Source organism: Rhipicephalus microplus, unplaced genomic scaffold, assembly GCF_043290135.1.
Source record: "Rhipicephalus microplus isolate Deutch F79 unplaced genomic scaffold, USDA_Rmic scaffold_12, whole genome shotgun sequence".
In the NCBI taxonomy this organism is placed as follows: Eukaryota; Metazoa; Arthropoda; class Arachnida; order Ixodida; family Ixodidae; genus Rhipicephalus; species Rhipicephalus microplus.
In genome coordinates this window covers 44,879,882-44,891,518 of record NW_027464585.1, presented here as the reverse complement: position 1 = coordinate 44,891,518, position 11,637 = coordinate 44,879,882, and the positions used below count along the sequence as shown (strand labels likewise).

The 11,637-nt window shown below is 44.5% G+C and overlaps 1 protein-coding gene across 2 annotated transcripts; it reads left to right on the top strand.

Annotated features, from left to right (window-relative positions):
- The first annotated feature begins 397 nt into the window (after nt 1–397).
- LOC142783838 (uncharacterized) lies at nt 398–9,719 on the top strand. 2 transcript variants are annotated; one of them, XM_075882508.1, is made up of 7 exons: nt 398–477; nt 1,381–1,815; nt 2,259–2,318; nt 2,390–2,449; nt 2,514–2,618; nt 2,674–2,787; nt 3,082–9,719. In XM_075882508.1, the coding sequence occupies exons 2-7, from the start codon at nt 1,641–1,643 to the stop codon at nt 4,194–4,196; spliced, it is 1,629 nt and encodes a 542-aa protein (XP_075738623.1). In that variant the 5' UTR covers nt 398–477; nt 1,381–1,640; the 3' UTR covers nt 4,197–9,719. The 2 variants fall into 2 exon arrangements, with proteins under 2 accessions (XP_075738623.1, XP_075738624.1); XM_075882509.1 differs by having other exon boundaries at nt 2,514–2,787.
- Nucleotides 9,720–11,637: the final 1,918 nt, after the last annotated feature.

Below are 11,637 nucleotides of genomic sequence, written 5' to 3'. Positions count from 1 at the left end.
ACGAGACCTGGGGAGGCACACATGCCGCCGCCAGCCGCAGCCGCTCACTGCTAGACCAGCTCCACTGCACAACACGTACCCATAGCAACGCCGCTATTGTGCCCAGTGAATATGACTATAGAGAAAGAAGAAGACAAGAGCAGACACTCCGCGAAACCTGGCCTTAGGAAGTGCGTCACGACTACGTAACGAATTAGTGCTCTCACCAAACGTCAGAGGGCGCTAGTGCAAAAAAAACTGTTATAATCATTGCAACAGAATTGTTTTTACAAAATAATAATTATACGCCCAAATTTGGTATGTTCTTTATACATAAAAACAATTTATTCAACACACCTTACGCGATTATTTTTCTTCAGCCGTACTGTCATAAACACCATCTACCCAGCGACAAGCCCATGCATGACTGACAGCGAGAAGCTTTCGTCGCTTTCGTCAACGTCGGCTGCGTCGGCGTTTTCATGCGTGAGATAACAGGTGAGGCACGTTTTCAAGGGAAGCTTGTTGAATGACATGTTGTTGGTCTTGTTGGGTCATTTTTTCAGAAAACGGTTACACTTGCGCGAATAAGACACCATGCAACAAACATAGAAAGACGCACACACACACGTTGCGCTTCGAGTGTGCGAGTTTTTTTCTTACGTGGCGTCCCATTCACGCAGTTGTAACCTTTTTCTGAATCTTGTAAGGACTGGGAGGTTCGCTAAAAAGAAAGTTTGTGGCTCTATGCGGCGGCTAGACGGGAACATTGTGCAACGTATGCAGTATAGCAAAGGCGGCACGGCGTCAAGCCGAGGCGACGCGTGCTGCGTCTGCCACGGACGCGAGCGTCTGTGCGCTGAGCGTAGCTGGGCAGCTAGGTCATAGGCTCGGTGCAAAATATTGAGAAGCATTCGCTGGGCCTCGCATGCTTCACGACGCGTTTCCCGAAGGCTCGGAACACGAATAATTCTTGGTGTGCCGGAGGCAAATCTGGACTAGCCAAGTGGCCATCATCTTCGTTTTTTCGCTAGCCTTGTGCCACTAGTGCAAGCTGCTCACAAATTTTTTGACGTTTCCAATATAATTTTACCGCATAAATTTCAACTACGATTTTTCTTCCCAAGGTACTGCGGATACTGCGTACGTACGAAGGTGTTCTAAAGTTCCCAGGCCGCGATACCATTGCATTACAAGGGATAGCGGCCTGGAAACTTCTGAAGATCTTTGTACGTGGTCTTGACGTATATCTTTGCAAGTCAGAGTTTTATGGGTCAGAGATGTATCACTGGTTTTGTATTGTGCATCGATTAGCTAATCATTCAAAGGGGTTTGTTGGTACACTTATAACGTGCACATATCTTTTTCGTAATCGAAGCATCCACTTACTAACATTTTCAGACCGCGCTGACGCCATGCCGTCCGGCGGTCCAAGCTACGGCAGCTACTGCTGTGTATCGTGGTGCTTCAACAATGGCAGATCACACAAGAAGCCTGGGACGAGTTTCTTCCGCATACCACGGGACGGCAGGTGTGTTAAAGCTTTTGTATGGTTTGCATGTCTTTAGGCTTACTGTTCGTACTTGCTCAGTGAGGGTAACAATAAAAAATCACTATTCAAGCACTTCCCCTTTCAGCTGATAGTTCATTGCCAATGCAGGATGAAAGCATGGATGCAGTATGCTGGACGCGATGATCTCCTTAGTAAGCCGGCCAGCCTATTGTACACAACGTACAGGGTTTGTAGCGACCATTTTACTGCTCAAAGTTTCATGGACCCTGGGCACACAAGGCTTACAAGAATGGCTGTTCCCAGTGTGCAACCAGCTGCACCATGTAAGTGATTGACTGAAACTCAAATATGTGCAATAGCCGCCACTTGTATTGAATCAGTGGCGACAGCTAACCGTGAAGATCTTTGTAGCCGATGAAGAAGCCTCACTTGGAAAGTCTTAAATTTTGTGAATTGTGGGCTATTACCTTCCTAACAGCAGCTTTACATTTCTGTCGTTTTTTGATGCTCTTGACCTGCGCAACTTGTTTTAAAAAACTTTAAAGGGCTATTTCACGTTATCTTCAAGCCTGAGTGCACATGTACGTATACCTTTCATCAGTGAAAGCTGCCACTGTTGATAATTCCAAAAATCACAAATTACTTGTTTCCTAGTTGGTGCCCTCTCTTTTCTTCCACGTTCGACCAATTTATGCGTTTGAAAGAGCTGTTCAAGTTTCCCCATGCTACAAGCTTTGTAACTTGTACCAACTGCACATATATGCAGGTTCTCTGAGCGTCGCTTCAAGTAGTGACTGTGACATGGCTGCAGAAGCTGCACTGCAAGGTGCGGATGAGCTTCAGTTTGTGTTATTTTAAGCCTCTTACTGATACATTGTCGTAATTTCATTTCTTCAGGACCTGCAGTAGAGGCTTCAAAAAGCGGCTCCCACACATTGAGGTGCCCTGATGAACAGGGTGCGTTCAGTGTCGCGATTTCTTTTTTTTTTACCGAAATTGACTGTTGACCAAACCTCTGCAGGTGGCAGCTCCCTTGTAGCTGGTGAAAGAATTTCCGCTGACTTCGTTTTGCCGGAGAAAACCTTAACCAGTCATTCAGCTGTCACAAAAGGAACTTGTGTGACCGGTAAGTTGTATGTTCACTTCAACACCAGAGTGGATTGATATAGAGACTTCCGCAGGCCGCTCACAAGATTGTTCCGACAGCACTGTCCGAGGCACTAAACAAGCTTCACAAAACCCTCCAGAAGAAGTATCCGCCAACAGCTCCACGCCTGAGTGCCCTAGAGAAAATGGTGACTATGCTTCTATTGCAGCTGTTTTTAATGTGCTATTTTATGTTTAGGACATTCTAAAGAAACTATCCTCAAAAGGACACTACGTGTGCACTTACAAAATGTAAGGGTGGGCTCTCAGAGATTTTTATTTTTTTGTGCATTGTCAACATAGTGAATGGTTTGTTTTTAGGTAGTGGAATCGAAAACTTTGCACCACAGAAAGTTGTGCACCTTGGGTCTGAAAGAGTGAGAAAAGTGCTCGTATGGGATTAGTTGTTCTTAGCTTTTACATCCATTTTTTGTTTATTGCAGTGCGTTCCTGTGTGCCAGCGACAATGTCTCCATCAATGAAGTACAAGCAAACCATTAAACATCTGCAAGCCAAAGTAGCAGCACAGCGGAAAACTATCAAAAGACTGCGGAGACAGCCTCACCAAGCACCGTCATCGACTTCAAAGGCCCTTGAAGTTATCCGACCGCACATCACCGAGGAGGTTTTTAAACTTCTTTCTGCACATGTTCGCTTGAGGCCCAAACGCAAGGGCAAGCGGTTTCCTGTGTGGTTCAAGAAATTTGCTCTTCACTTAAACTTCCGAGGTCCGCGAGCATACCGATTTTTGGCTCCATATTTTTCTTTGCCCTCCCAGCGTTCATTAAGGAGGTGGCTAGCTAATGTAAAGATGACTCCAGGCATAATTCCAGGAATCCTTTCTTCCATTGCAACAAATACTCAAGCTTGGAATGAACGGGACCGAGTGTGCGCTTTAGTTTTCTACGAAATAGCACTCAAAAAAAATTTGTACTATGATGCTGCAAGAGACGTTGTCCAGGGTTTTACAGATGATGGCACTCATCGCACTTCAACCATCGCTGATCGAGCACTGGTGTTTCTTCTTGTTGGCGTTTCGAGAAAGTGGGTTCAACCGGTTGCTTTTACTATAGGGCACACATCAACACCATCATCTGTTATGCATAACTTGCTGGTGTCACTCATTTTGGAGCTTAGGAGCATTAATATTGCAGTGAAAGCAGTCATTTGTGACCATCATCATAATCATCATCAGCCTGACTACGTCCACTGCAGGACAAAGGCCTCTCCCATGTTCCGCCAGTTAATCCGGTCCTGTGCTTGCTGTTGCCAATTTATACCCGCAAACTTCTTAATCTCATCTGCCCACCTAACCTTCTGTCTCCCCCTAACCCGCTTCTCTTCTCTGGGAATCCAGTCAGTTACCCTTAATGACCAGCGGTTATCCTGTCTACGCGCTACATGCCCTGCCCATGTCCATTTCTTCTTCTTGATTTCAGCTATGATATCCTTAACCCCCGTTTGTTCCCTAATCCACTCTGCTCTCTTCTTGTCTCTTAAGGTTACACCTACCATTTTTCTTTCCATTGCTCGCTGCGTCGTCCTCAATTTAAGCTGAACCCTCTTTGTAAGTCTCCAGGTTTCTGCTCCGTAGCTAAGTACCGGCAAGATACAGCTGTTATATACCTTCCTCTTGAGGGATAGTGGATATCTACCTGTCATAATTTGAGAGTGCTTGCCGAATGTGCTCCACCCCATTCTTATTCTTCTAGTTACTTCAATCTCGTGGTTCGGCTCTGCGGTTATTACCTGCCCTAAGTAGACATAGTCTTTTACAACTTCAAGTGCACTGTTACCTATCTCGAAGCGCTGCTTCTTGCCGAGGTTGTTGTACATTACTTTCGTTTTCTGCAGATTAATTTTAAGACCCACCTTTCTGCTCTCCTTGTCTAACTCCGTAATCATGAGTTGCAATTCGTCCCCCGAGTTACTCAGCAATGCAATGTCATCGGCGAAGCGCAGGTTACTAAGGTATTCTCCATTGACTCTTATCCCTAACTGTTCTCATTCTAGGCTTCTGAAAACCTCCTGTAAGCACGCGGTAAATAGCATTGGGGAAATTGTGTCCCCCTGCCTTACACCCTTCTTGATTGGTATTCTGTTGCTTTCTTTATGAAGCACTATGGTAGCAGTTGATCCCCTGTAGATTTCTTCCAGAATGTTTATGTATACTTCATCTACGCCCTGATTCCGCAGTGTTTGCATGACGGCTGATATTTCTACTGAATCAAAGGCCTTCTCGTAATCTATGAAGGCTATGTATAGTGGTTGGTTATACTCTGAGCATTTCTCTATTACCTGATTGATAGTATGAATGTGGTCAATTGTTAAGTAGCCTGTTCGAAATCCTGCTTGTTCCTTTGGTTGATTGAATTCTAATGTTTTCTTTACTCTGTTAGCAATTAGCTTTGTAAATAGCTTGTATACTACAGAGAGCAAGCTGATCGGCCGGTAATTCTTCAAGTCCTTGTCATCTCCTTTCTTATGTATTAAGATGATGTTAGCGTTCTTCCAAGACTCTGGTACTCTTCCCGCCAGGAGACACCTCGTAAACAGGGTGGCTAGTTTTTCTAACACAATCTGCCCTCCATCTTTCAGCAGATCTGATGTTACCTGATCCTCACCAGCAGCTTTGCCCCTTTGCGTGCTCTCCAAAGCTTTTCTGACTTCTTCTATCATTACTGGTGGGGTGTAATCTGAATTACTGCTAGTTTTTATAGTATTAAGGTCGTGGTTGTCTCGGCTACTGTACAGATCTCTGTAGAACTCGTCCGCTATTTTAACTATCCTATCCATATTGGTAGTTATTTTGCCTTCTTTGTCCCTTAGTGCATACATCCGACTTTTGCCTATCCCAAGTATCCTCTTCAATGCTTTCACACTTCCTCCGTTTTTCAGAGCGTGTTCAATTCTCTCCATGTTATACCTTCTTACATCGCATACCTTACGTCTATTAATTAACTTCGAAAGCTCTGCCAGTTATATTTTGTCTGTTGTACTTGACACTTTCATAATTTGACGCTTCTTAATTAGGTTCTTTGTTTCCTGGGAAAGTTTGCCAGTGCCCTGTCTAACTACCCTGCCTCCGACTTCCACTGCACACTCCGTAATGATATTCGTCAGATTATCATTCATTGTATCTACGCTAAGGTTGGTTTCCTCACTAAGAGCAGAGTACCTGTTCTGCAGCGACACTCTGAATTCCTGTACTTTCCCTCTCAGTGCTAGCTGATTGATTGGCTTCTTGCGTATCAGTTTCTGTCGTTCCTTCTTCAAGTCTAGGCGAATGCGAGACCGTACCAGTCTATGGTCACTGCATCGTACCTTGCTAATCACTTCCACATCCTGCACGATTGCAGGGTGTGCACTCATTATAAAGTCTATTTCGTTCTTATTTTCGCCATTAGGGCTCCTCCATGTCCACTTGCGGTTTTCTCGTTTTCGGTAGAAGGTATTCAGAATCCGTAAATTATTGCGTTCTGCGAATTATACTAGTAGCTCTCCTCTGGCGTTTCTATTACCGATGCCATAATCTCCTACTGCCTGGTCTCCAGCCTGCTTCTTCCCTACCTTTGCATTAAAGTCGCCCATCACTATAGTATACTGTGTTTTTACCTTACTCATTGCCGATTCCACGTCTTCATAGAAGCTTTTAACTGAAGCGTCATCATGGCTGGATGTAGGCGCGTAAGCCTGTACTACCTTCATCTTGTATCTCTTATTCAGTTTAATTACGATACCTACCACCCTTTCATTGATGCTATAGTATTCCTCTATGTTGCCAGCTATGTTTCTGTGAATTAGGAACCCCACTCCCAGTTCTCTTCTGTCTGCCAAGCCCCTGTAGCAAAGGACGTGCCCATTCTGTAGCACCGTATAGGCTTCATCTGTCCTCCTAACCTCACTGAGCCCTATTATATCCCAATTAACACCCTCTAGCTCCTCGAATAGTACAGCTAGACTTGCCTCACTAGATAAGGTTCTAGCGTTAAACGTTGCCAAGTTCAGGTTCCAATGGCGTCCTGTCCGGATCCAGAGATTCTTAGCACGCTCTGTTGCGTTGCAGATCTGACCGCCGCCGTGGTCAGTTGCTTCGCAGCTGCTGGGGACTGAGGGCCGTGAGTTATTTGACGTAAGCATGTGGGAGGTAGTGGCCAGATACTGCACCAGGGTGGCCAATCCTTCTCTGGTGAGGGAATGCGTTCTCGGCGGTGTTTGCCGGTGAGGCCGCACCCCAGGCCTCTTAATGCAGTTCCACCAACACGCGGATTTTTTTAATCCGGTTGGGAACTGCGCGGTACCGGGATTTGAACCACGGACCTTTTGCATGCGAGGCGGATGCTCTAACCACTACGCCATCGCCGCCCAGGGCAGTTCAAATGTAAGTCTCGCTAACCAACTAAGAGTGACTGTAGCAAAGCCTTTTTTTGAAGTTAATGGTGAGCGGGAATATTACATTTTGATGTTCCGCATTTAATTAAAACAGCGCGCAATAATGTCCAAGCACACAAATTATACATTGGGGATGACATCGTTAACTGGTCGCACATTGTAAGCCTTTACCAATCCTCACATGAGTTGCGGTTGCGATTGGCTCCAAAGTTGACTGAACGGCACGTTCATCAGAAACCTTTTTCTAATATGAAGGTCAGCAGAGCAACTCAGGTCCTCAGTGCATCAGTTTCGATTGCTATCACGGCATTGGTGTATGTGAAGGTGCTGCCTGCCTCGGCCATCACTACAGCTCAATTTTGTGATCGTATGGACAGGATTTTCGATGCCTTGAACAGCTCGAGTAAAAAAAGAACTTCGCAAAAGCTGTGGCATGCAATCATGAAAAATGATTCAGAGCTGATTAACTTCCTCCGAGGCCCGCTTCCCTGGATTGCATCATGGCAGTTTGTTGGCAGACGTCAACCACAAACCATCGTAGGTTGGCAAATTACAATTCAGGCAATTTGTCAACTATAGGACGACCTCTCCAAAAATTACAATTTTGAATACCTGTTAACACGCAGGCTTCAACAGGATCCTCTGGAGAACATATTTGACCACATTAGGCAAAAACAGGGTTGCAACACCAACCCCAATGTAGCACAATTTATTTGTGGCCTGAAGCACATCTGCGTAAGAAAACTCTTCAAGCTGTCAGAATACGGAAATGTCGAGGATGATGAATGTGACCTCCTCTAGGAGCAGCTCTCGCCATTCTCCCTCACCAGTGCGTCTCTTGTGGATAATGAGGAGTGTGCACAGCCACAGCCTGACGACTTTCCCGCTCTAGACGATCTCTCTGAACTTGCGACAAACGTTCACTCCCATATTATCGATGACTCCGCTGCATATTATGTAGCTGGTTTTCTCATCAAACACTTCCTTCGGAATGCATGTGACGGTTGCAGTTGCCCACAGTTACTGAAAGACGACAGTGAGACGCTTAAGGGTACCCACCAGTATTTCACAATGCTCAAAGCATACCACGTCCCCAGCAAACGTTTTGGGAATCTCACTGTGCCATCAGAAGCAGCTTTTGCATACGTACAACAACTTGAATCTCACTTTCTTGCCATAATTGAGGCCACTGCACATCACCTGAAAGTGTGCGATGTTTTGTATCACCATCTGTCAAGTGTTGGCGATTTTCATTTCTGCTCTGCTGGGTGTCGCGCGAAGTTTCTGAAAATGTTTTGCCGGGTTCGTTTATGTTGGCATGTGCGTTTTGTGAACCGAAACTTAGATAGGGTTAGGTTCCAGTCTTCAATCTCAGGCATACAGCTTGACAAGTTCAAAGGTTAGCAATTAGCGGCGGGTTTACACTAAAGTATTCAAGTTGAGCCGAATCCTGCAATAGCTTTGTTATGTTATTACTTCGTTACAGCAGACTTCATTATGGTCTTATATGCTTATATTCAGCTCAACTGGACTAGCCACTCCTTCGTTGCATACATTGTTTAGGTTACCCGCTATGAGGAGTAGGGACACTGTATTCGCTCGAAGTGATTTGCATAACCTTAAAAAGAATGTTGGGTATCCTGTCTGTATTTTTGTAGCAAATGCGGGCGAACTATACACTTTACTGTGGCTCGCTTGGTCACTGTGTATGCTTTATCTCTCCAGCTCAAGTAGTATATCGACAACAAAACCGCTTGTTGAAATGTCTTCGAGCGGGTAAGGAACACAGTATGAAGTGGGCACGGTTCACGTTATCATGCTTTTCGTATTTTAGCTTCTCATCAACCTCCTCATCTCGCCCATCAAAATTTTCAAAAGAATACTCAAACTTGTAGCGTTTGATGGGGCTGCGGACGCTGCCATTTTTTTTTATATAGCTTTTGAGTGATAACGTACGATGTAGAGCCTTTGTGAAAAATAATGAGCCAAAGTGGTTTCCTTCTGCTATTTATTAGCCCTGTAATACCGCTCTCGTAGCACCAATTAAGGTCCACAATTTTGGATAAGTGATGACTACAATCTATTTTAGCTCGCAAGCGTCACAGCAACACCCAGACGCAAATCACTTAGGATCTTAAGTTTTTGATGAAGGCGACGCATAACAAAAGCCACAAAACCTGCCAGTGTTGTAGCATAAAGTTTGTCTTTCACGTAGTGAGCAAGCTGCAAAGCCCTACCTTTCTGAGGACAAGCAGGCATCAAGTCTGCTTTTTCTCATTTTGGACTAGCTGTTCTTAAGCACAGCCAGCACACTGCACCTTTGCCTTTCTGCTATATTGTGTCATGTGGTTTCTGTGTGCTCTTTTTTTATATGCATTATTTCGGTTAACCCCAGGCGTGATTCGCGACTTCATTGCTGTGTATATGTCACTTCTTCCTTCTTCATCAGCATTGTGCGCTGTGTTTTTGCCATAGATCCTTACTTACCCACTGGCCCGGTGTGTCATACTTCACCAGCTTCTCGGCTTCTGCCAACTCTAGCGATGTGTGCGTTGTCTGTGTTCTCTCTGTATTTGTTACAATTTATTTGTAAGGCGAGATGCATTTGTTGTCTACCTTTGTCATATTGTGCTTTTTATATTCTCAGACTCTACCTCGCCTTTGAATAAAACATTACGGATACTCTGTCTTTTTGACTGATATATACATTGATCACTCGTTCCAAAAGAAAACCACAAGCGCGATGAATAAAACCGTAGTGAATTATCATTACCTGCATCTCTTTTTATTATAACTTAATCGAAATAAAAATCACGTCACGACCGATTCGCACAAACCACTGAACAAAACAAAACAGGGAATCGCTAGATCAAAACGACCTACAAAAACTATCCATTTGGGCGATGAATAGTCGTCTGAAATCATGAACTTTCGTCATAGCCAAACGTCGGTTATGCAAAGTAATTCAAAATTTGCGCCAGTGAAACCAAAACAGGAAGCGCACGCCACTTGCTCTCACCAACCACTAGGTGTGCTAGGGTCGATTGGGCCGCTCGGGTCTACGGGAGTGTCCACTCTTAATCTTTATTTCTCTATGATATGACCGCCATGATGTCATTTCCGCCACACTTTTTACGCAGCGCTGGCTGGGAATGCCCTCTCGATCCCAACTTTTCTTCCTCCTTGATCTCTCACGATAGCTTTCATGGAGCTCGAATTCAGTAGATTGGCGTGTTACACTTAGAGAGCAATGGCATCATGTGCTAAACATGAATAATGGGCAGGTACGAAGAAATCTGCGTCAAAAAAGAAAGACGGAGGAGCCGAAGTTCACAGCAGTTTCTGCACGAGGTGCGTCGCTCTCTCAGTACTACTCGACTGCAGCGCCGCCGCTGTGGTCAACGTGGGAGGGATCAGGTGGCGAGGCATGGTCACGCCACTCAGAAATTCTAGTACACTCTAGCTAGTGTACTAGAAGCTTTTGAGTGGCGCGAGCGGCTGCCTGGGAGCGCCGTTTCGGCGTGGAATGATGCGGTGGCGCTGGCGTCGACCAATCTTCCCGGGCGGATAGCTGGCAGGCGTTCCGCGTACGTGTTGGTACCTCTCCGTCGTGCCTTGTGTGAAGATGATCTCCCTATTTTTTTTTATTCACATACCTCCCCTTTTTCGCGCAAATAAAGGTTATTTGACATTATTGTTATTGAAGTTGCTGCTGACCACACTGCAGCCCGAAGCAGCATAGCACATTGTACAATATCACGAGCACACTTTTTTTAATTTTGAAAGTGTACACATTTTAAACGAGAAACCAGCTGGCCGGTACACACCGAAAGCGCCGCCCCCCCCTCCCCCCCCCCCCAAAAAAAAGAAGGAATATGCTGCACGCAAAACGAAGAACTCTTGGTCCATTCCACGTAAAACACCAAAGCTGGACTCAAATAAAAGGTACGTTGCTTGTGGCTGCGTGCACACACGACAAAAAAGTAGGCTTTATTGATAATATTTGAAGAACAGCAGAGTTTTTCCAAACTTCGCTTTGGTTTTGAAATATGGGAATAGATTCATTGTTGTAGGACCCACAGAAATTCATATACGTAATAGGGCAGAAGAATGTCTTAAGTGAAACATAGGAGTGGAAGATTTTGAGAGTTTAAAAAACGCAACAAAATTTCAAAGCAGAGTCGTAACTAATGATAATCAGAATATTAACATAAAATACAAGGTTTACATATTTATAAAATAATACATTTGCAATTCAGTAAATAGCAAAAAACGTAAAATGTAGAGCCAGGATACAAAAGATAACATAAAACAAAGCAAACAGAACAACAGACTTTAGGTTGTCTTTCCAAAACGCATTTAAATAAAAAAAGATGTTATGGTCAAAAGATCGTTCGAAGGGACACTGAAGTGCAACAATGAATTGGCTTAGATGGATGAATTAGGCACCGAGATCCCTAATGCTGCTAAATTTACCATCACAGGTTTAATACAAAAAGATTCAAAATCAAAGATTTATTTTGAGATTTCGCGTCATTATTTGCACGTTCTCTCGCTTACAAGGCTCTTCTAGGAAAAATTGTGCCTGCCACATAGTACGTAAGTCT

What these genes read in the sequence shown, in the direction of transcription:
- LOC142783838 (XM_075882508.1), top strand. Translation starts at nt 1,641, where the DNA reads ATGAAAGCATGGATGCAGTATGCTGGACGCGATGATCTCCTTAGTAAG. An exon ending in TGTGCAACCAGCTGCACCAT is followed by an intron (nt 1,816 to 2,258) that starts GTAAGTGATTGA and finishes ACATATATGCAG; the next exon opens with GTTCTCTGAGCGTCGCTTCA. An exon ending in TGCAGAAGCTGCACTGCAAG is followed by an intron (nt 2,319 to 2,389) that starts GTGCGGATGAGC and finishes TCATTTCTTCAG; the next exon opens with GACCTGCAGTAGAGGCTTCA.